This window comes from Camelus bactrianus, chromosome 1 (genome assembly GCF_048773025.1).
Source record: "Camelus bactrianus isolate YW-2024 breed Bactrian camel chromosome 1, ASM4877302v1, whole genome shotgun sequence".
Classification (NCBI taxonomy): domain Eukaryota; kingdom Metazoa; phylum Chordata; class Mammalia; order Artiodactyla; family Camelidae; genus Camelus; species Camelus bactrianus.
Window position 1 is genome coordinate 57311815 of NC_133539.1, and position 25445 is coordinate 57337259.

General features: G+C 34.5%; 1 protein-coding gene across 9 annotated transcripts in view; it reads right to left on the reverse strand.

The window, feature by feature from the left end:
• POLQ (DNA polymerase theta) overlaps positions 1–25445 on the reverse strand; it is a 125860-nt gene that overhangs the window by 18486 nt on the left and 81929 nt on the right. For 4 of the 9 annotated variants that reach the window (XM_074364326.1, XM_045507232.2, XM_074364320.1 and 1 more), the window contains 9 exons: positions 23315–23458; positions 18242–18438; positions 16809–17049; positions 14765–14958; positions 10894–11031; positions 9500–9674; positions 6924–7050; positions 6198–6322; positions 2166–2350 (listed from right to left, as the gene is read on the reverse strand). In XM_074364326.1, the coding sequence (XP_074220427.1) occupies positions 2166–2350; positions 6198–6322; positions 6924–7050; positions 9500–9674; positions 10894–11031; positions 14765–14958; positions 16809–17049; positions 18242–18438; positions 23315–23458 (1526 nt within the window). Of the gene's footprint in view, positions 1–311; positions 410–2165; positions 2351–6197; positions 6323–6923; positions 7051–9499; positions 9675–10654; positions 11032–12165; positions 12235–14764; positions 14959–16808; positions 17050–18241; positions 18439–23314; positions 23459–25445 lie in introns of those variants that run through there. The other 5 variants (XR_006720407.2, XM_010970873.3, XM_074364344.1 and 2 more) reach the window with 5 other exon arrangements.

Here is a 25445-nt window from a genome sequence, read left to right on the forward strand (position 1 = left end):
TTTGCTTTTCATGGGTAAGATCCATAGAAGCGGATATCCAGTGAACATCTTTTTCTGCCTTTTAGCAATTCTTTTTGAGGTCGGGGGAGGAAAAGAAGAAAGGGCAGAATACGAATGCATGTGAGTGTATGTGAGTTAAGAAAATAACCCTAATGATTTAAAAGGAAAAATTTATTTCTCGCTAGCATTTATCCAGCAGTCTTCAGAACAGCTTTCTACTCCTAATACCTCATTAACTATTGCTTAAAGGAGTCAGAAACTACTGCCTAGAAGTCAGGAAAGAGAAGCATTATGAACATCCCTCTCCTCACCTTTCGATAGGACTAAAAAAGCAGAAAGAGTAGACTACGTGACTTCATAATGGGGGGGACTTCACTGGAAATAAATATCCTCTTCATCTTACAGCCACCTGAAATCCCACAATAACAGAATTTATTTGGGTTAAATACAAACTCTTGAGAAAGTTTTGGAAGTAGTGAAGGAAAATGGTTTAAATCAGTCAATAAAGAAACTCTGATTTAATAATAATTATTGCCTGGGTTCAAATCCTAGTTCCACCATTTACAAGAGGTATTATCTTACGAAGGCTACCTTATATCTTGATTTTTTTCAACCATAAAGTGAGGATAGTAATAACTACATCATGACATTGTTAGGATTAGATGAGTTATTACATATATGTTCAGGAAACTGCATGACATAAGGTAAGCTCTATATAAACATTGGTAAATAAAATTTTAAAAGATAACTTGCAAAAAATGATTATCAGAATTCCAAAATACTTTCAAAATACTTTTTTTTTTAAATTACATTGAGATGGATTTTTTCCCTCTCCAGTTTTCTTTTTCGGTCTTTCTGTATTTTTTTTTTTAACTCAGATATTACTTAGTGCTGTCTGAGATCTCAGCAACAGAGATCTAGATTAGACGGTCAGCACATGGTAATTCAGGGGAAAAAAAGGAAAAAAAAGCATAAACAATATTAAATCATGCAATAACTTATTAAATAGAAAAAGCTATCATCTATGTATAAATGTTTAGATTATGGAGTCAGAATGTCTACGTTCTGGCATTCTGAACTTACACTGGCTCCACTATTTAGAGCTCTATGACCTTAAGCAAACTACTAACTTTCTGTGCCTTGGTTTCTTCCTATATAGAATGGGGATAATAATAATATCTATTTCACAAATTTATTATGAGTATTAAATATTGGAATATGATCTAATTAACCTAGGGTTTGATGCTTGCTAAATGCATGACCCCTGAGAAGATTCAATAGGACAAAGCTGGCTTTCTAAATAATAGGAGGAACAAGTGTTGGTGTTAAGCAACCAGTGGTGAGAGAAGTGTTTCATCCTTACCGAGCCAATCAAGAATTATAGTTACGAGTAGCTAGAAGTGTAAATGTAAAACTAGCAAAGCAGGATCTTGGAGGTGGAAGTGGTGTGCCTTTACTTCAGCCAACAACCCTGCTCTCTTGAAAATGGCATCATATTTCTCACAGGTCATTTGGTAAGGAAGTATTAGTGTTAATTCTGGAGGAAATGGTGTAACTGTGGACTCTGATTGTCCCTGTGCCTGATAGTCATCCAGGAATAGGAATTAATATGGACCCATTTGAAAAGTCCAACGGCAATATGAAGTTTCATGGGCAGCTGAGCTAACCAATGGCCTCAAAAAACTAAAAAACTATTAGTTATTAATTATAATCCATAGTTCAGCAACATTTATTTTTCAACAAATATTAGAGAGCACCATTCTATAAAAAGCACTGTGGCTTAATGCTGTGTGAATATAGAAAGATAAGCATAAGGGTGCTTACAGGCTAGAAAGAGAATTTAAAAATACACACACACACACAAACACACACACACACACACACACACACACACACAAATAACATCTACCACCACCACCACAATATCTATCACTAATGTAAATGGCTTTCCTGAAACTAAGTAGCCCCAGACTAAGTCTGATTCTTTCTACTGGCTCTACAAGAATATAATTAATACCATGAGATAGGCTCAGATGAATATTGTGAAAGACCCAAAGATGGAGAAATCACTTTTCAACTGCAAATGATTGAGACAGTTTAAAAAAAATTTTTTTTGAATCATTAAAATTCTCCTCATTTATGTTAGGCATGTTCACTAAGATCACCTGCTTTGCTTGTTGCCTCAGATCATCCCCAACAGATTCTGGCTCAGTCATCTTCCAGTCAGCTGCAATACTCCTGAAGACATCAGCTCCAGTGTTTAGTACTTGAATGAGACGATGATCATGGGATAAATGAGCCAAGATCCTCAGCTCAAGTTGAGAGTAATCAGCAGCTAATATTAAACCACCTGAAATAGAAATAATTTTAGAAAATTTGGCACAAAAATACCCCCAAGTTTTATGACACTGAGCAGGATAACAGAAATTTAGTTCAAACACAGAACCATGAAATAATGTAGCCAAAAGCCAAAAACCTTGCTCTTAATATGATTCAATTCAATTCTACAACATGCGAAGTTTTTTTGCTTAGCTGTCGAGTATGTAAATGTATGTAAAGTCACCCTTGACCTCTGCCCCTTAACCACTGCGGTAGTGCTTTCCTCAGTGTTCCCAAAGCACTGACACATAATCTAAAATGGTTCTTTCATGCTTCTCCCAAGTAGTCATTAGGGGTAGGAGACTTAATCTTTTGCATTCTATAGAAAACCTTGCACAGTTTCTGGCACATAATAGGCCCTTAACAAACGGTTGTTGAATGAATGAATGAAAGAATGAATACATGAATGAATGAATGGAGAAACTGGTTTCTAATATGTGCACATTTTAAGGGGGCTGGAGAGAAATGTGTGCTCTGCTTTGAAAATAAAGTTGTTCAACAAAACAAAAAATCAAGTGCTCTATATGTGAAGAATGGTTATTAAGAGGATTCAAATAATTTATCTATGGGCTAGAAATGATTGGATATGCATGGCAAAAACAAAATAAAATAAATAAAGTAAAAGCAGGGTAAAAGAAAAAGGAAAAATATTTGCAACTGATATCACAAAGAATTCAACATATTATAGAAAAGAGGTGCTACAAACCAAGAACAAAATATAAACAGGCAGTTCACAGAAATAATAAAAACAAAAGAGCCTTAACAACATTAAATAATGCTTAACTTCATTCACAATAAAAGAAATGCAAATTAAATCTATAGTAAGAAACTGTTTTTTTCTACTTATCCTGCAAAATTCCAGAGGTTGGACAGCACATTCTGGGTCAAGATTGTAGAAAAACATCCATATTTTGTTACTGCAAAGTAAGTGGTAACTGTGCCCATTAGATGGCAATTTGATAATCTCTATCAGAATTAAACAGGTTTTTAATCTGTGACTCAATAAACAAGCCCACAGTTTGCTACAAAGATTACCTGCACACAGATTACACTGGTTTATGTTCCATCTCTTTATTGATAATCACAAATCTTCCATATAAAAATATTTTAAAAAGCAAAGCAAACAACAGTGCCTGTGGAATGCTTACACTTTTTTAAAACTAGGGGAAAAAATAGTATGTATTCATATTTGCTTATATCTGCATGAAGAAATACTGGAAGGAAATATAAGAAACTCAAATAGGTAATTAAGAGTTATAAATAATAGAGTAGCTAGGACATAGAAGGAAGCAAAGTTTCTCAATATATTCCTTTTATATATTTTGATTTCTGAACTATGTAAATGAATAACCAATTCAAAAATATATAAATACTGATTTAAAGCAAATGACCACAATTTTTATGGCCTTCCTGCCATAAACAAAATAAAACTGGACAAAATATATGAAATAACTCTTTTCAGATGGTGAGTGGACAATTGGCAACGTAGGACTACAATCGTTGAGAAAGGGGAAGGAGAAGGGAGAGGGGAGATAGTGGGTACCATGCAACTGCCTCATGTTTCTGAATGGAGGCACTTTTGAATGGAGGCAGTGTAAGGAAAGAGAGATGAAACAAAGCATGTGGTCTCTGAGTTGAGGAAACAGAGAAAGCAAACTGGGCCTACTGAGGCAGCTGGAATTTGTGAAATTTGGAGAAAGGAACTGTGCATAAACGGATCACCAAAAATATGCACAGTAATCCCTCTGGATGTCTGATCAAACACTAAACTGCAGGGAGAAAGTTCAGGGAATCAGGCAAAGAATGAACACTAAAGAAATAGCTATTACCAAAGTTCAGCTGTCAGCTGAACAATTACTTGAACAACATTCTCCTGAATGCTGAAAGATGTTCAAGCTCTGACCAGACTGAGATAGAGAGACCTTGTTAGACAACTTGAGCAAAGTAGAGACCTGCCCACAGAGTTACATCTAATAATGGTTAACCTAGCAGTAGAGTAAAAGCTACTCTAAACTTTTGCTAACAAAGCTTTAAAAGTCTCAAAATGGTCAAGCTGATGTGAAAGCAAATTAGCTGCCTTCCAGAAGAAAAGACTATCTGAAGATTACAAAATCCAAAGAGTCAACAATGTACTAACTACAATGTCCAGCATACAATTAAAAAAAAAAAAATACTAGACGTATGAAGAACCAGGAAAATGTAACTGTGACTGGGAGAAAATTCAATCATTAGAAAAATGACCCAGATATTATAGAGATGATGGCATTTTAATATGTTAAGGAATTTAAGGAAATATAGAAACGAGGAACATGGAACATAGGAACTATGGAACAAATAGTGAATTGCAATTAAGTAATGGAACTATACAAAAAATTAAATGAAAGTTCTAAAACTGAAAATACAATACCTGAAGTGTAAAATTCACCAGAAGGATGTAACAGGCAACTAGACACTGTAGAATTAAAGATCACATTAAAACAGTCAATGGAATATATCCACTGTAGCACAGAATTTAAAAAAAAAAAAATGGAGAGGGGAATAAAAAAGAAAAAAAAGTTTCAGTGATCTGTGGGACAGTATAAAGTGGTATTACATGTATGTAATTGGAGGACTAGGAAAAAAGAGACAGGGATCAAAAATACTACAAGAAATAATGGCTGAAAATGTTCCAAATTTAATGAAACATATAAGCACATAGATTAAGGGGAAAAAATAAAAAAAAACCTAAGCAAACTCAGGAAATTCAGCATATTCAAAAACCTAAGAAGTAAAGCAAGAAAAACCACCCAGAGACTCACAAGCAAATCAAATTGCTAAAACTGAATAACAAATTAAAAGAAAAAAATTTATAAAGCATCTAGGGAAAAGATATATTATGCTTAGAGGAATAGCAAGAAAATAGTGGTGTATTTCTCATCAGAAATAATACAAACCATAAGCTAATGGAAATACATATCTAAAGTGCTAAAAGAGAAAGACTGTAAAACCATTAATATATGTCAAATAAAAATATTTTACAAAAGAAAGGATAAAATAAATAAAATAAGAGACACGGAAATGCTGAGAGAAATCATCACTAGTAGAACTGTGCTACAAAAAAGACTTAACGTACTCAGGGTGAAGAAAAATGACAGTAAACGGAGACCTGAGTCTACTCCAACGAACAAAGAGTGTCAAAGGGTAAAAAAAAGATAGACATAAAGAAAAGACACTTTTTTGTTTCTTGATTTCTTTGAAAGGTAATAACTGTTTAAAGCAGAACCAATACCTACATAGCAAAGTTTTTTAATAATAGTTACAGGAAAATCTATTACAAGAAAAGGGAAATTGAAAAAGAACTCTTTACATTATGGATAAAGTGGTATAAAATTATTTGAAGCTACACTGTGGTGTGATGCATACTGTAAACTCTAAAAATATCTAAGATACATAGTTAATAAGGCGAGAGGAAATAAAACAATAAAAATAGTCACTTAAAAATTTAAAAAAAGAACAATGAACAGATAGAACAAAATACAAATGACAAGACAGTAGACTTAAATCTAAACTTACTTTAGATAGTTAACTAAACACATTGTAAATGACCTAGGATAACATGATTTCAGCAGGTTGCTGAGCAAACAGCACAAAAGTTTCCCACAGAGCAGATCACGAAGACAATGCTGACTGACTGTCCCGGCAACGGGGGAAAAACAGGCTCCACTAAAGAGAGGAAAGATGTAAGAACCAATGCATTCTTCTGAGTCTTATTCATAATTCAGGCTTTATCACTGCTTTGAAAACCATTCCCACAGCAATAAGAAACTCAAAAATCTTACCTGGGAAAGGCACAAAAGCATGTCTCATGCTAACTGAAAAAGGCATTCCTCTGTCTGAGGCTCTCTCCCCCATCTGTGCCTGATGCCTGCTGTTCAGACCACAGCCCTTCTTTTTTCCTCCTCTGCTGTGCAAACAAAATCATTAGCTGGACATGAAGTAGTCTCAAATATATGAAAATGGTCTGATTTTCTTTTTAGTAAAGTCAGTATTTCCATCTAAGAAATTTAAAAAGCTTATTATTTGAAATTCACTTTGAAGCTTAAAGAAGATACTAGACCTCTTTCAGCAAACATTCAATGAAACAGGAAGGAAGATATTTCTGTAATAACTTTTCCCACAAACTGCTTCACTCAACTCAACAAATCTCATTAACCATACCTAATATAAATGATCTATGCTTTTTTTCCTTTTGTGAGCATATGGGGATGGAAGGAAGGGGGATGTTCCAGACACTGTAAACTTTTCCCTTTAGTATTTGAGTGTCGAGTGAAACAAGAATTCTATGCTGATTGATTTAATTAGTGGCCGGGTTTTCAGCTTTTTACCATCAACTAGCTTCTTTATAGACAAACTCAGGATTTGAAATGGGTAGTTCCCAGAAAAGAAATGTGTATGCCTGGAACAGAAAATTAAACAAATTCCATTATTTTGTCCAACAGGCTATTTTTTGAGCCACTCATACTCCCAGAAGTATATAAACACAAATGAAGAGAAATAGAGCCTACCTGCTTGTAGAAAGTAGGCCTTTGCCTAGGGCTTGGGAAGGTGGGCTTTCCTCTACTAGTGTTGGCATTCTGATCTCAAAATCTCTTGGTACATTCTGAATATTTGGTTCTATAAAGGTTATTCGTCCTAAAAGCAAGCAGAATAAAGACAGAAAAATAGGGGGGACAGGATAAGGGAAATCTGACATTTATTTTAACAGTAATACCATTTCTAAATTATCCTAAAAATGCATGCTCTATTATTGTTAAACTGAAATAAATTTAAATTTAAATGAAATATTTTCATTATGTTCATGTGTCTAACAATAATAAAGTAAGTACAAGACCAATCCCACTGTAAGTAAGTATATGAATAAGCTAAACTACTATGTTTCATATTTACCTAGCTCTACAGAAAACAATCCCATGATAATAAGTAATGTGATAAATTGTACTGTTTCTATGCTAAAATGAGTGCCAAGAAGTTAGCACTATAAAATGCTAACCGCTATACTAGTGAATAAAGACAAATCAAATGGATCCTAGAAGAAATGACTGTCAGAGCCTTTAAAAGCCAGAAATGTACAAGATAGAGAGAGGAGGATCTGAAGCAGAAGAGCAACTGAGTGCTGAAGAGAGACCAGTGAGGCCAGAGGAGTTAGCTAACGCAGCAGATGGAGTAGCAGTGAGAGACAGTGACTGGAACATCACCTTCTAGATATCACCTGGCCAGTTTTCCTCCTCCTCATCGTCACTCATCAAGAAAATCAATGATAGTACTCACATGGCTAGAAACCAGAATCAGGTGGCTAATAAATTTTCTAGGAAACAGAAAGCTATTTATTTTAATGCTTATGGTCTTTATTTTCCCCCCAATATTTTACATTTTACTTATTTACTTATTGGATGAATTTTTCTAAAATACATAAGCAGTGTTCAAAAAGTCTGGGTAACTGACTCTTTACTGCAATTTTTATAGTACATATATAAAGACACAGAATCCTGTTTTATGATACTCTTCATTGTAACAGGCTCTCCACTAGCTAGTGTATATAATTTCACCTTCTTTTGATGAATCGGACATTTTAAGAACCTCTGATAGTTTTTCTGAATAAACTCCTGAAAACTATGTCTTCGTTATTTAAATTTTAGCAAAAATTAGTGCTCAATTAATGGTAGATACTAATATACTTATAGCATTAAATGGCCTGTTCAATTTTACAAAGCTAACAAGTAGCAGAGGTAAGAATCCAAGTCTCTTTGTGCCTGAACACACTGTCTTCTTTTCTATAATAATATTTAATATTCAGGTCTATTGTTTGGATTAAGGAGGTACCATTGGGAAACTAATTAGATGTTAAAAATAAAGAATATGAATGTAGCTTCACAGAGACAAATTCTAATAATGAAATGGCTTTACTATGCTTAGGTAAGTTTGTATTTTTAAAATATTCTTTAAATGCAGGTATAGTATGATGAAAACCAATCAGGAAAACAAAAAAGAACTGATGACTTTCTACTTTATAAGAAACAAATAAATGTGTAAGAGCTTTGAGAGCTCTAGGTTGATTCTTTTTTTCACCAACAAGGATTTATTTTAAATAAGTTTACAGTATTAGCATATGTTCCAAAATGAAACAAATATCAACAAGGCAAGAAATTGGCAAGAAGCACCAAGTGGTTAACTCAATAGGGAAGAAGGGAAAATTGTTTACAATAGAGACTAAGCAAGCAGATAGAAAAGCAGCTCCTCATGGTGCCCCCATCCTCAATAGCAGCAACAACTGATAATGTACCATACATTATTCTAAACACTTTACAAGTATTAATCTATTTAATCCTCGAGATGACCCAGTGAGGTAGGACTATTATTATCTTGTTTTATACATGAGGAAACTTAGGCACTGAGAGGTTAAGTACCTTGTCTGAAGATTCACAGCACCAGGATGCAAACCTTGTAAAACTCTAATATCAAAGTCCACATTCGATACCACCAAACTAAAATGCCTCCCCTATGAAGGAGTTAATACTGCCCTTTCTTCTAACTGCACATTGCATTTGGCAAATATTTAGAGCTTTGCACTACCTAGAGAAAGCATGCTTTTTTTCTTCACGAGACTACATGCACACTTATCCCAAGAGGACCATGAGACACCCAAAGTACTCTATAGCTTTCTTTTCTGATTGAGTAAAATAAGACACTCCCTTATTATACATATGCCCCCACAGGCCTACTTATATTCAACTTGGGGAGAATCTTAAGAGATTTAGGAGAGGGGTTGGGAATGAAATTAGGTAAGATCACTGACTCAAATAAATATTTAATTCCTAGGTATACTCTCATTCAATCTCAAACATCCAAGTTGCTCCATACGGTACTTGAAAGCAGGAACTATATCCCACTACATTTCATCTCTGTATCTAGGCAACATCCATCCACCTATACTTTGGATGTAGTATGTGTTTTATAAATGTTTATAGGACTTCATGGAACCCAATGATCAACACTTGAATTCCTTGGTCATTACAAGCAAATACTACTTATGAAGTTTTTTCTGCACAATTGGATATCATCCATATTTAAGATTTCTCATTACCTGTAGCAGTGTGTGACTGTGATACAGGATAGATTCTTTCCATTCCAAGAAAAGGATTCAGACGCTTTTCCCGCTGCAGGGGAAAGACTACTTTGGTAATAGCATTAGTGATTCTTCTCCACTCTAATATCAAGCCTGGTAAAGGATGTATTGCCTTTAATTTATTTAAAACATCCTGCCAAAAAAAATATACTAAAGTAAGATCAGATTCTTATCCAAATTCCATAGCAAACCAGAATCTCTTTTAAGTAAATAACATAGTCTCAAAATTTAATGTGATTAACTCCTGTATCTGCAACTCAAAGTTACTATTTGGGTTTTTTGGAAATCACCATAATGATAAACTTATAATAACTACATATTATAAAATGTAAACATGCTAATGTTGAATGATATCAATTTAGAGCTATCTTTTTAGAAAATCAATGAGATGTCAACTTAGCGAAGTAGCTGCTCCTCCACACCCTACACAAGAGTTTACATCATTTCTTCTTTTATTTTTCTCCTCCATTGTTCATGTGATGGGAAGTTTCCCAGCCCTTATTTTTTTCTTCTTTTTTGCTCTAATACTTTCATGGTTTCTGTATCAAGGAAACCAGAAGACATTTATTTTTAAAACTTTGAATTTTCCATGCTATTGACTTTCAGTGAACCATTAAGGAATTAAGACTTGTGAGGTATGAAGGCTACCACCATCAAATAAAACATTTTGCTACAGGATGAAGCTGTGGAAACTTTCCCAAGGCAGGCAAGTCATAGTTAATAATATTATGATCAAAATTCTACAGAATGGCAACTTGGACAGCTCTCTCCATGGCTGTACTTTCTACCCTTATTTTCCATTAATAATTCATTCAGTAGAAATGTAAAATTAAGCCCTTTTTCTCCTATGTCACATGAATACAGTTTCCATGGACTGTGATTAGCAATTTTACTTTGAAATTAACAGATTAGATTCTTAAAACAAATTCATGGAAAATTTACTATTTTGCTCTGGAACTGAAAAAAACAAAATTTTATTTGTATTGACTTAAAAAAAAATTCTTCCATATCTTTGTTCACATTCATGTAACTACACAAATTATATTATACTAGAAGCCCAAGAGTAGTGGATGTCAATAATTAAGTAATGTCTATAGGTCTGAATTTACAAACCTTTGTACTGTCTTAATGATAGGAAGGAAACAACTGCTAACTCAGATTATGATCCAGATTTTCCATGCTGGAATGTCTCCACAGTTTTTGTGGGCAGCTGAACCACAAACCAATTTGTTTTTATCTGGGTAAGTTCAAATGGTGAGCTATGTTGGATCTTGATTTCATCATCATTCTTTCAATTCACCAAAATGCCAAAAGTAGTTCAGATTCTGCCCTGTGACTGCCCCAAAGAGCACCTTACTAGTGCTGAACTGTTTTCCCAGCCTTTGCTTGTGTCCATTGTCAATCCCTCTTCTGGTAGAACCCAAAGTTTTCTTGCTACCTTGGTTTTTTCTCTCTCCACTTGGTGGCAACTTCAATTCCAAAAACAAAACCTGTAAGAAATTAATGCCTCTTGAGTCAAGAAACAAATCACAAGTATTATCATTCAGAAAACATTTTAAAAAGTTACTTGAAAAAAAAAAACCCTATACTGTTCAATATGGGTTGGAAGAATTTTTTTTGACAATCTAAAATTACCACATTTAATAAATAATGGTAATGAAATCTTGTATGTCAAGTAGGCTGTCCGTATTTAGTCAATATCAGATTTAGTCAGTATCACATTAATATTAACACCAGGCCTTTAAACAGTCAAGAACACAAGAATGTATACTTTGTGCTGAACAACTGACAAATAAGCTACTGGCAATGCTATTGGCATTGAGACTTTAGGTTGCTCTGAGGATTTTAAGCTCACCTAAATACCCCCTTGATGTGGTAACCAATGTGGCTGCTCAATCATTTAAGCCCCATAGGATCAGCATGGGCGCCTTCATGGCTATTGTGTGATCATAAAAATCAGAGAACATTAAGGTAGGAAGGGGCCCAAAGAGTCATCTAATTCCATTACCACAAGACTGGACTCTGAGAGTCCCTGGGCACAAAGTCAGGAGAAGGTGGCTGATCTAATGTAGCAATACTAAAAGCTGGAGAGGGTTCAGTAAGCATCCACTGAAGAAACAAGGCTTACATGGAACAGGGATCCAGGGTCTGGGGCAGAGGGAAGATCCCATGTATACCAAAAACTCGCTAGTTCATATTAGAGGAGTTGCAACTTAGGCAACTCAGAACGCTGTCTACTATCTCTACTCATTCCTTTCCATACTTTGAGTAAGCTTTAATGAACCTTGGATTATTTTCCCTGTAATAGTTCTAAAAATTGAAACCCTTTGGAAAAGAATTTTTTCTACAAGATGGGACGGGGGTAGAAGTAAAGATATACCTGTGTTTCCCTACAACAGTAGTAATGATAGAAACAAAGATCTGGTTCTAGTTTTAAGTAGTGGGAATAACTGGGGTCTCAGGCATGAAAAGTAGTGAGTCTTACTATGGATGTGAATAAGTAATTTGTCCAAAGATTGTGTTATATAGATATGAATATATGCATGTATAGGGATTGGAGTTATAGTTAGCAAATAAAATTATAGGATGCCCAGTCAAATTTAAATTGCATGAGGCATACTTACACTAAAATATTTCCATTGTTTCTCTGAAATTCAAATGTAACTGAGTGTCCTGTATTTTATTAGGCAACTCTAATGAGATATCAAAGAGTTCATGAATGAATGACAGCACAGAAGAGAGAAAAAAATAACTGAATAGGAAAAATAAGACATTAATAAAGTAACAATAAATCAATAACCCCAGGAAGGAAGACCTAGCATGATTAAGACAATTTAAAGATCTCGAGTCACATATTTAAAAGTTCTTTATCTTAAACTTCCATTTTTGGTGAATCATTCAGAATTAATAATAAAAACTTCACATAAATAAAAATATAAGCTACCTCTCCAGGTCTCAATTAACACATCTGTGAATGAGGGGGTTGAACTAGTTGGGAGCAAGAGACACTAATATTTATTGAGCACTTACTATGTGCTTGCCATTATGCTAGGTGCTTTACCATGTAATCCTTATAACAACTCTATGATAAACCGTCAAAGTTTGGACAGTTGGAGAAACTTGCTCAAAGTTGTATGCCCAGAAAGTAGTAGAATTAAGAATTAGAACCCAGAATCTTCTAACTCTAAAGCCCTTTTTCTTCCCACTAACCTGTGCGTCCTTCTATACCAAGGGTCAGCAAACTTTTTTTCTATAAAGGGTCAGATCATAAATATTTTTAGCTTTGCAGGTTTTACTGCCTGTCACACCTTTTCAACTGTGCCATTATAGAATGAAAACAGCCACAGGCAATAAGTACATGAACAGCTGTAGCTGTGTTCCAATAAAACTTTATTTACAAAAACAAGTGACAGGTCAGATCTGGCCCTCAAGTCAGTTTGCTGATACCTCCTCTAGACCAGTGCTATCCAAAAGAACTTTCCACAAGAATAAAACTGTTCTATATTTGTATTGTCCAGTATAGTAGCCACTAGCCACGTGTGGCTAGTTGACATCTTGAAATGTGGTTAGGAAATTTAACTGATGTATTTTATTTAATTTTAGTTAATTTAACTTAAATAGCTGCAAGTGGCTAGTGGCTCCTTTACTGAATAGTGCAGCTCTAGATGATTAAGAACATCTTGCCCAGTTCAAAGATTCAACTTAAAATTACCAAGGATAAAATAGTCGCTGTATGAAACTGTTAGATTACTTTTAGTATAACTTCCATTTTAACATGAAAACCTAAGAACAAGCCAATAATATCAAAGGACTTTTATTCTAGGCTGGACCATAGCCTAGACCTAAGGCTCACATGCCTTAGCACCCATCTGAATTACACAGGTACTCATTCCTGCCTTTGCCCTATGTCTACTTGTGCTGAAATCCAGAGATTCTATTATTTTTGATAAGTTTCCCATGTAATTTTATGTGCAGCCAGCTAAGCACTGGCTTAGGGACTTCTGGACTAAAGAAATCAAAAGAAAATATTTTAAAATATTTAAAATTCACTTCACTTCACTCCCCAAACACCACTAAATTCAATACAAATATACCATGTCATTAGGAGAAAGTATACCACAAAGTTCTTCATTTAAAAAAAAAAACAAACATTTAACTCTGTGGCTTAAAAGAGAGACATTTTATGCCCTTTATATAATATTTACTGAGCCCTTACTATGAGGCACTTTTCTAAGTGTTTTATATGTATTGTTCATTCCTCACAACTCCATGAGGTATTTCTAACACGGTGTATTTTACTGATGAAGAAATTGAGATATAAAGAGTTGATGTAGTGGCCTAAAGTCATGGAGTTAGTTAATAAATACAGGAGGAAGCATGCAAACCCAAGAAGTCTGATTTTAAAGTCTGTAATATTTAACAATATGCTATAATATTCAATCACATCTAGAAAACAGAACTTCAAAGCTATCAAGTGTAAGCACCCACCCTGAATCTGTAACTCCTCTAAAACAATGCAACCACCCTTTATGGAGTATGGGGAGAGAAGCAAACAGAACATCAACCTTTAAAACTAAAAACAAGAGCAAACTATGTCAAAATTCATGTAAGGCAATAAAAATATTAAGTTTTTAAAAGAAAACAGACACAAAAATCTTTTTTTTACTAATATCTAAAAAAATACCTAATTTTGTATTCTAAAAAAAGATCTTGCGATGAGGAATGAGTGAGAGTTCATGAAATGACTAACTTCATGGAGAAACATCTACATTGTTATACAACTACCACGACGGCTCTTGTTCATACAACAAATGTTTACTGAGAGCCTCTCCTGTTCCAGGCAAATCTCCTTATGAAGCATACATTCTAGAAGCCTTCTTTATTACTTCCCTATTCATAAATAAAGGTATAAACTTACAAAGGAGATGTTAGAATACTCTGTCTTCAAAGTATTCTGGTTAACTGTTTTGTTTTACTGATCTTTAGTGTTTAAGTTAAACACATTTAGGAAATACACACACACACACACACACACACACACACACACGCAAATCATTTTTAACTCTAAAAATGACTTTTCTAGGGGGTGGGTATTAGTTTAGTGTAGAATGCATGCTCAGCATGCATGAGGTCCTGAGTTAAATCCCAGTACCACTGTTTTTAAAAAAAAAAAAAAAAAAAAAAAAAAAGACTTTTCTCAATTCCCTACTTCCATTATACAACCTCAGCGATGTCATCTGAACTGGTGAAGGAAAAACTATGGCCAGCTAGTTGATAGGCCTGAGTCTCAATTGCATCCAGTTTGGCTTGCATTATGTGTTTCTGACTTTCACATTCTGCAGTACTAAAGCCAATTCCATTTAGTTCTAGCAAGGCCAAGCAGTACTGGGAGGGCATTTCCACTTTACAGAAAACATCTGGGAAAAAAAAAGAAAGCAAAAATGTTAATTCATCACCTAAGTGACTAGATCAGCATCATTAACCTAAACATAGATAGAATTTTTCCAGGAAAATCAGAGATGCTACTAAGCTATCCTTCAAGATCCAGTCTCCTGCACAGAACTCTCAAACCATCAATGAAGGGCATTAAAGTACTTTCATCTTTTCCACTTAAGCACTGGACTACTATCCGTGTCTATGCAGAGAGTAAAATGGGCAATCTTATGAATAGTCTGGATCATAACAGACTGCATTTCTCCCAAAATGTTTCTGCTTCTACTCTTAGCAAGAACAAGGTAGCCAATCTTGCTAAGCTGACTACAAAAGGTTAATTCCCCAAAATCATTTCCAGTATTCCTGGTCCCACTGTATGCAGGCTTGCACAAAGCCAAATATGAAGGTTTTATATTTCCCAATGTTCTCAGCAAAGAGTAAAGAGTAAGATTCCTGAAGTAAGAATCAGTATTCTTCTATCGGTTCACATTTCTCAAAAGAACAGTCATTCTAAATCAGTTTTCCCAGTATGTTTATTAGAATTATTAGTCTCAAAAATGCTCTATAAAAGGGTGGGTTTGAGAGACACTGTATCCTATGAATTTCAGCAATTATATATTATCTTTAGATATTTCTGATGCCTGTTAATATACTACAGGCTCTGAATAAAACTGAACAAATATTTAACTTTGTTTTAACCAAAAATCCAAAATCATTGGACCATAAAACTCTTTATTATATATATTTATTAACAACCTGAAAAGTAAGTGTCCATAGAACACACTGTGGGAATCCTAAATCATTAAGAAAAAATCCATAACAAAGATTTCCGCTTCCAGTACTATGATTACTAGGACTACTACTAGGACTCTGTGCAACCCTGACCTGCCCTTCCCAGCTCCACATACACACATTCTTTGAGGTACTGCTGGTCTCAATTAGTGGGAGAAATCTCAAAGGACACATGTAACTACCATCTAAAGCAAACAAACAAGTGAGAGCTACTGGCCTCTAATAGTCAGAAGATACTGAGCAGTCACAGCCTGGCTTTCGAAGCCTAGAACCAGAGCAGAAATTCATGGGATGTGGGACCAGAGAAACGCAGAACTAGGGTCAGAATAAGAGTAGTCAGAGCAACACAAAATCAGAGTGACAGTGAGCCAGCCTGGATCCACAGAGAGCAGGAAGGAACAGGGTTGCAATGGGAATGGAGTCCTACTGCAAAAAGGTTGAGGGGATAACAGATCTTTGAAATAGCAATAGGAGGAGAAGCTGATTCTCACACTCCTGAACCAAAACTCTCAAGAAAAGCTAATGTAGCCCTTGGATGCACTGTAGTTTAATAACTAGCAAAAGCCAGAGTAAAGAGGCTTCTAGAGGAAGGCTGCCCCCAAGTAAGGCCTGTAGGGCTCCAATGATCAAACCTTGTATGAACTTAAAAAGAGTATGAAAAATACAAGACAGAAAAGACATAAGAATAGGACGCAGCAGAAACAACAAAAGACAGATTTAGAGCCCTAAGAATTACACATATGGTATCATTACTCAGAACAGAGCACGACTATGCACAATTATGAGCAAATTATTTACAAAATCAAACAAGATGAATAGAAACAGGCAGAGCCGAATATTGGTGGTTGAGACTGTCTGGACTGCAAAAAGAAAAATATTCACCATCATTCACAGAAAGAACTTTGTTGATCCCCGCATTAGAAAATCAAAAGATAGGGTTTGCATAAAAATCATAAATTATCCACCTATGATAAAGAATGGCTAAATACATAACTATCCCCAGTCTATAACATCATAAAAATGTTAGGAACTGTGTTTTTACCTTGAAGGTTTTCCTTCTTCAACAAAGAACTGAGTTGATTCATAGAGTTGAAGATAAGGATGGACTCTACAGATGCTCTGTATCGCCCAGAATGCTCAGTGCTGACATTTAGCCCCAGGCTTTGAGTTCCTTGGCCAGTCTCTATCTCTTCCAGGAGTGGAAGCTCATGAGGAAGAAAACGGGAAATTATGCTGTGAAGAGTTGGTTCCTTGGAATCTGGATCTAGTAACCAGCACGCCACCTGAATGGGATAACAATCAGAAATTCTCTTGATTTTTCAAAAAGACATTTCTGCACCCTTAAATTAAAAAGGCAAAAAAGAAAGCTCATTTCTAATCTCTCATTTTCACTTAATACTTTTTCAGTGGTCTTTCCAGAAGAGTAGAAGGAAAAGATAATTGTAACAGGACTCATTTTTGATACCAATAAGAGCAATGGCCTTCAAAGAAGGAAAATTTATATGTTTCCATTACTCCAATGTTCCTGCTAATCTACTTCAGAAGTAGGCCTGAAACCCAGGTGCCTCTCAACTAACAAAAATTATGTTTTAAAAATGCAGCTGGACTCTTCTCCACTAAGGCTGATTTTGGCTTATCTACTACCTTAATAAAGATGGGCCCATATAGTTTTAGGTTTAATTCTTTCAATGCTGCCTTTGAAAATCTTTGCCAAAAGAGCAAAAGAAGCTAAGAAGCTAGAAATCACCCTATTATTGATTATATTGATTATAACAATTAGTATCATATCTAAACTCAAAATTAGTATTCCACACATCTCATGTATCTAGTACCAATGGAAGGAAAAAATGATATCCCTTTGAGGGCTATGATACTGTAAATAAATGTCTTCTGAAAGCACATTGTACTGTTAATTGCTTATTACAATAACACACATCACCTTTTCCTTAATAACTCAGAGTCATCATTATGAAGAGTGTATCATACTTTGCTATTATATAGAAAAGTTCTTAGGGGATAGTAAGAGTTTTTGTCCCTATGCTAAATAGCCTCTAACTACTATCCTTTTTGATCTCTTATACCTATACACTTTAACTATTTTCCACCTCTAACCTCATGGGTATTTGAAATATCCTGCTATCATATATCTAAATCTGACAGTTCTTTCATTTCTAATTTACTGTAAGATAGGAAATTTAGAACTTATGATCAAAATGAATATCTTTTAAACATCTGAGGAAAGATGTAAACTTTAGTACTTAGATTTTGTGATATCTCAGTTTTTAGCTATACAGAGGCATTTGGTGTATAATACTCTCTTCTGGGTGGGTGAGATTACTGAAAAAGGAGTGACTAAAATACTTAAAGCTGCATTTTTGGAGCTAAATATATACCAAGTCATTTAAAAATTAACCCTAAACATTAAAAATATATATTTTTTAAGAATGTAAAAAATTTTTAAATAATTCAGAGGACCTTAGGATCTTCGTAACTCTGTTCCAGGGAGATGCCACAAGACAGAAGAAGAATTTTATAGCTCTGGATGAAGTCATAAATGATAACAGAACGTTCTTTATCAGACTCCTTTCGAAAGCAAGATTGAAGGTGCCACATTCTGTCTTTCACAGTCAGGCTTGGATCCAGAGAAGGTGCAGCCAAACTGGCACTAATTTCTAAAAAAAAAAAAAAAAAAAAAAAAAAAACCCTAAAGGCAAAAAGTATATGCATCATTTGAAGCAGCAATCTCTACTGTCAAGACCAAAAAGACTCAGAAGCCTCAGGATTTAGTTCAGCATGACCTTATCCAGGTCATGTTGCCTATAAAGATGAACTATTTTGTAATCTAAAAATTATGGTTTGGGCTAGATGATTTATAATGCTCTATTTAGTTAGGAGGGAGAAAGTTCTAAATATCAAGATTCCTAAATTTATATTTCTCAGAATGTAGAATTAAAAGACAGAAAAGTTATACTGAAATGAATTTTAAAGAAACTCCTTTTTAAAGGAGATTTAGTATGAATGTGTAATGAAATATCTAAAATAAAAGAAGTAGTAGTTCAAGGAACTACTCACTCTAACATATTTTCCCACAAAACAACTGATAATATTTCATGCTTAACTCAGGAACAGGCATTATATGGCATTTAAAAAAATGTTTCCTTGTTAATTTTGCTCCTGTCTAAAACCAACAATCAGCTAGGTATCCAACAACCATAATCAGATCACAAGGTATTTCCCTAGATCATATCCTTTTAATTCCAAAGATTTCTCCAAAGGCTGTGTGATTCAGTTACTGTAGATGTCTACTTATCACTGCCTCCAAATGACTTCCAGACGCAGTCAATAGGAGGAAAAATGTCTGGAAAGAAACTGCTATGATCCAATCTTCAAAAGTAAATCCTCAAGGTGGCCAGGGAGTCCTTAAAGCTGTACTTCCCTCAGGAAGAAAACATAGTATTAATAGCCTCATCTGACAAGCAACAGGGAGTAAAGGTGGGAGAGGTGGTAGTGGTACTTCTTAAGACATCGTTTCACAATAATTGCTGTAAAAGTCAATGGACTAAATGGCTCCAATCAAAAGATATAGAGCAGCAGATTGGGTAGTAATACAAGAGCCTACAATAAGCTGCCTACAAGACACCCACTTCAGGGTGAAGAGAACACATAGACTGAAAGCGAGAGGATGGAAAAGATATTTCATGCAAATGGAAATGACAAGAAAGTGGGAGTAGCAATACTCAGGCAAAATAGACTTTAAAACAAAGGCCATAAAGATAAAGAAGGACAGTATATACTGATAAAAAGAGCAATACAAGAGGATATTACACTTGTTATCATATATGCACCCTATATAGGAGCACCTAAATATATAAAACAAATACTAACAGAAATAAAGGGAGAAATTGATAGGAACATAATAATAGGAGATTTTAACACCACACTAACATCATTGGATAGATCTTCCAGACAGAAAATCAATAAGGCAACAGAGATACTAAATGACATAACAGAACAGCTAGACTTAGCTGATATTTTTAGGATATTACATTCCAAAAAACAGAATATACGTTCTTTTCAAGTGCACACAGAACACTCTCTAGGATAGACAACATACTCAGACACAAAAGAAGCCTCAAAAAATTTAAGAGGATAGAAACTATCCCAAGCATCTTTTGACCACAATGGCATGAAACTAGAAATCAATCTCAGGAGGGAAGGAAAAAAAAACCAAAAAATGAGAAAAAAAATGACTGCGTGGAGACTAAACAACATGCTACTAAAAAAACCAATAGGTCAACAATGAAATCAAAAAAGAAATTTAAAAATACCTTGAGACAAAAGACAATGAAAATACAACCATACAAAATCTATAGGAAAAGAAGTCCTAAGAGGGAAGTTCATAGTGATAAAGGCCTTCCTCAAAAACAGGAACAATCACAAGTAAATAACTTAACCTATCACCTAAAAGAGTTAGAAAAAGAAGAGCAAACAAAACCTAAAGCCAGCAGAAGGAAGGAAATAATAGAGATCAGGAAGGAAATAAACAAAATAGAGATTAAAAACAATAGAAAAAATCAATCAAACCAAGAGCTTGCTTTTTAAAAGAGTAAACAAAATTGACAAACCTCTGGCCAGGCTCACCAAGAAAAGAGAAAGAACACAAATAAACAAAATAAGAAAGAAAAATGGAGAAATTACAACCATTACTACAAAAATGCAAAAAAAAGAAAATACTACTAACAACTATATGGAAACAAACTGGACACCCTAAAAGAAATGGACAAGTTTCTGGAAACATACAGAGCATCAAAACTGAATCGAGAAGAAACAGACCACTTGAAGAAACTGATCGCTAGAAATGAAATAGAATCAGCAATTAAAAAACCTCCCTACAAACAAAAGTCCTGGACCAGACGGCTTCCTTGGGAATTCTACCAAACATATAAAGAACTCATACTTATCCTTCTCTAACTCTTTCAGAAGATTGAAAAGGAGGGAATACTGCCAAACTCATTCTGTGAAGCCACCATCTCCCTGATACCAAAACCAGACAAAGACACTACCAAAAAAAGAAAATTACAGGCCAATATCATTGATGAACATAGATGCCAAAATCCTCAACAAAATATTAGCAAACAAAATCCAACACATAAAAAAGATCATACACCATGATCAAGCTGGATTCATCCAGGGACACAAGGATGGTTCAACATATGCAAATCAATCAGTGTGATATACCACATCAACAAAAGAAAGAACAAAAATCATATAATCATCTCAATAGATGCAGAAAAAGCAATTGATAAAATTCAACACCCATTTATGATTAAAAACTCTTACAAAAGTGGGTACAGAGGGAACATATCTCAACATAATAAAAGCTGTTTATAACAGCCAGCATAATACTCAATGGTGAAAAACTGAAAGCCTTCCCACTAAAATCTGGAACAAGACAAGGATGCCTACTCTCACCACTTCTATTCAATAGAGTCTTGGAAGTCCTAGCCACAGCAATCAGGCAAGAAAAATAAATAAAAGGGATCCAAATTGGAAGAGAAGAGGTAAAACTGTCACTATGTGTGGATGACATGATAATATATATATATATAGAAAACCCTAAAAGTTCCACACAAAACTACTAGAGCTGATAAAGAATTTGGCAAGGTAGCAGGATTCAAGATTAACATACAGAAATCAGCTGCATTTCTTTACACTAACAATGAAATAACAGGAAAAGAAAGTAAAGAAACAATCCCTTTTAAAATTACATCCAAAACAATAAAATACTTAGGAATAAATCTGATCAAGGAGGTGAAAGACTTATATATGGAGAACTACAAAACACTGATTAAGGAAATTAAAGATGACTTTAAAAAATAGAAAGCTATCCCATGCTCTAGGATTGGAAGAATCAATATTGTTAAAACGGCCATACTGCCCAAGGTAATCTACAGATTTAATGTGATCCCTATCAAATTACCCATAACATTTCTCACAGAACTAGAATAATCCTAAAATGTATATGGAATCATAAAAGACCCAGAATCACCAAAGCAATACTGAAAAAAAACAAATGAAGCTGGAGGAATAACCCTCCAGACTCCAAATAATACTGCAGAACTACAGTAATTAAAATAGCAAGATATTGGCCCAAAAAGACATATGGATCAATCGAACAGAATAGAGAGCCCAAAAATAAACCTATACACTTTAATTAATTAATTAATCTTCAACAAAGGAGGCAAGAATATACAATGGAGAAAAGACAGTCTCTGCAGCAGGTGGTGTTGGGAAAACTGGACAGCCACATGTAATTCAGCGAAGTTAGAACACTCCCTCACACCATACACAAAAGAAAACTAAAAATGGCTTAAAGACTTAAACATAAGACAAGATACTATAAATCACCTAGAAGAAAACATAGGCAAACCATTCTCCAACATAAATCTGAGCAATGTTCTCCTAGGGCAGCCTAAAACATAAGCAAAACATTCTCCAACATAAATCTGAACAATGTTCTCCTAGGGCAGTCTACCCCAGGGAGAATGGCCATCATTAAAACATCCACAAACAATAAATGCTGGAGAGGGTGTGGAGAAAAGGGAATCCTCCTACACTGTTGGTGGAAATGTAGTTTGGTGTAGCCATTATGGAAAACAGTATAGAGGTTCCTTAAAAAAGTAAAAATAGACTTATCATAAGATCCAGCAATCCCACTCCTGGGCACATATCTGGAGGGAACTCTAATTCAAAAAGATACATGCACCCCAATATTCACAGCAGCACAATTTACAATAGCTAAGACATGGAAACAACCTAAATGTCCATCGACAGATGACTGGAAAAAGAAGTTGTGGTTATATACACACAATGGAATACTACTTGGCCATAAAAAAGAATAAAATAATGCCATTTGCTGCAACATGGATGGACACAGAGGTTGTCAGTTTCTAAGTGAAGCCAGAAAGAGAAAGAAAAATACCATATGATATCACTTGTATGTGGAATCTTAAAAAAAAAAAAAAAAAAGACACAAATGAACCTATTTACAAAGCAGAAACAGATTCACAGACATGGAAAATAAACTTATGGTTACCAGTCAGGGAATGGAGTGGTGGGAAGGGATAAACTGGGAGCTCAAGATTTGCATATACTAACTACCATGTATAAAATAGATAAACAACAAGTTTAAACTGTATAGCACAGGGAACTATATTCAATATCATGTAGTAAGCTATAATGAAAAGAATATGAAAAGGAATATACGTATGTATATGTATGACTGAAACATTATGCTATACACCAGAAATTGATATAATACTGTAAACCGACTATACTTCAATCAAAAAAATAAATTTCAAAAGGACATCACTCCAGTTAATATATGAAATAACGTACATAACAGCCACTATTAAAAAAATTTTTTTTTAATTCTAAAAAATAAATTCTAGGCAAATATCAAGGAACTGTTCTCAACAAAAAAGTCACTATCCTCATAGCGGTTACATTAAAATTATATAGTGACTTAGCCAAATAGTGATTACTTACCAGAATGCTTTTGTTCCCTCTGCAATGAAAAATAGTAGGCATCTCTTCCACCCCAGCATACTGCCAGTCCAACCACCAAGATGTCATCACAACCTTTAACAGGAAATCCATCATCTCTAATAGGGTTTTCCTGAGGGGAACGAACTACATAAATCGAAAGTGAAATAGGTAAAAATCTCTAAAAATAAAGCCATTAAACGGAGCCTTAAAACAATGATAAAAATAATAAAAAAAAAACTATTTAACACACAAGTTTTTCAGATCCCTACAATATGCATTATGTGGATAGTCATTTTTAGGTGTATGTAAGATCTTTCTAGGCTTCCCATCAATTAAGACAACTGTCACTATGAAAAATTTACCAAAGATTTCTTAAAATAGGTCTATAATAATGACTAAAATAGTTTAAAGTTAACTTTTTAAAGTTTCTTAAAAGCTACATTTTGAATTTCTATAACTCAAGCAAAATAAAGATCACCTGCACACCACAAAAATTCTGTAGCAAACTCAGTGATTCTTAACACTAAGAAACTCCCTAAAAATCAAGAGTCTTATTTCTCTGTGAAGAAGTAGGTATGATTTCGTATTTGGAGTCAGTATATTCTCTAAAATAATGCACCTTCAATTTTACAAAGACATAGGTCAAAAACTATCTTATTTACAATTATATCCCCAATACCTGGAAAATAAACCAGCACATATTTATTAAATTTAAGTGAATGTTTTTATCCCTCTAAACTCTAGCACTGAAGGTACATAAAACTTGTCCTTAACACATATACTTCCTGATTCCTGATCAGACAAACATTCAGAACTTTAGAACAAATTCATTCAAAGATAGAGGTATTTAAGAAGTCTGATCAAATCTTGATTTCCACAACAGGTTATAAAGCCTACTACAGCTATCCCCCATAACAAAGAATCATTACAGTCATGAAGTTAAGACCAGAATATATGGCATTATTTAACCAAAAGTTTCAATTCTCTGAAAATTTGAGAGTCCTTTGGGAAACTTTGGGATCAACATTTCAATGTGATTCATGACTATAAACGGAGGTACAATTCTACTTGAAGTAAGTGTTGGAAAATATATAGCTAATATAGATCGTGAAAAAATATAATGCCTATTTGCTGTGCACTTCTGTGACTATATAAATGAATAAGGATATTACAATTTAATAGAAAATAATTCATGAGCAATGATGATTAATAAAAACCATCACGTCTGCCATTTGCAACAGCATGTATAGACCTAGAAGGTATTGTGCTAAGTGAAGTAAGTCAGAGATAGACAAACACTGTATGTCATCATTTTTATGTGAAACCTAAAAAATAAAATGAATGAATATAACAAAATATAAACAGACTCACGGATATATAGAACAAACTAGTGGTTACCGGTGGGAAGAGGGTTGTGGGGAGAGGCAAGGTATTAAGAGGTACAAACTATTGTGTATAAAATAAATCAACTACAAGGATATACTGTAGAGCACAGAAAAATACGCCCATTATTTTATAATAACATTAAATGTAATATAAGCTATAAAAATATTGAATCACTATATTGTACACATGAAACCAATATTCTAAATAAACTATACTTCAGTTAATTAAATTAAAACCATGTCATACCATAAAGATATCAAAAAATCTGATTCATATTCAAAATATACATCTTTAATTTCACAAACTTACATTCTAATATATATCTATGAGATTTCTTTTTTAGAGAAATGTTGTGTTCAATGTTAAAGCTTAGCACACTCTAACACCAGATATGGCCAGGATTTGAAGCAGCAGAGATGTGTAGGGAACCTCCACAGAGCCTTCAGAAGTGAAGAGGAGAAAGACAACCATAAAACAGAAAAGCCCTGTGGCATCAGACAGGGCAAAGCCCAGAATGGCATAGGAAAAAGAGCTGCTGTTTGAGAGGCAGGTTCCTGGAACACCCAAGCATCAAGCTGTGGAACACTGTTCCAGGGCTGGCCTCTGAACCAGCCATATCAACTATGGTGTTCCCAGCAGCAATAAGCTTGGCTGCTGAGTCAGTGTCCAGGGAGACAACACTGGTATGGGACTCTCAATGAGCTACCTAGAATGAGGAGCTGCTATAGAAAGGCTCTGTAGATGG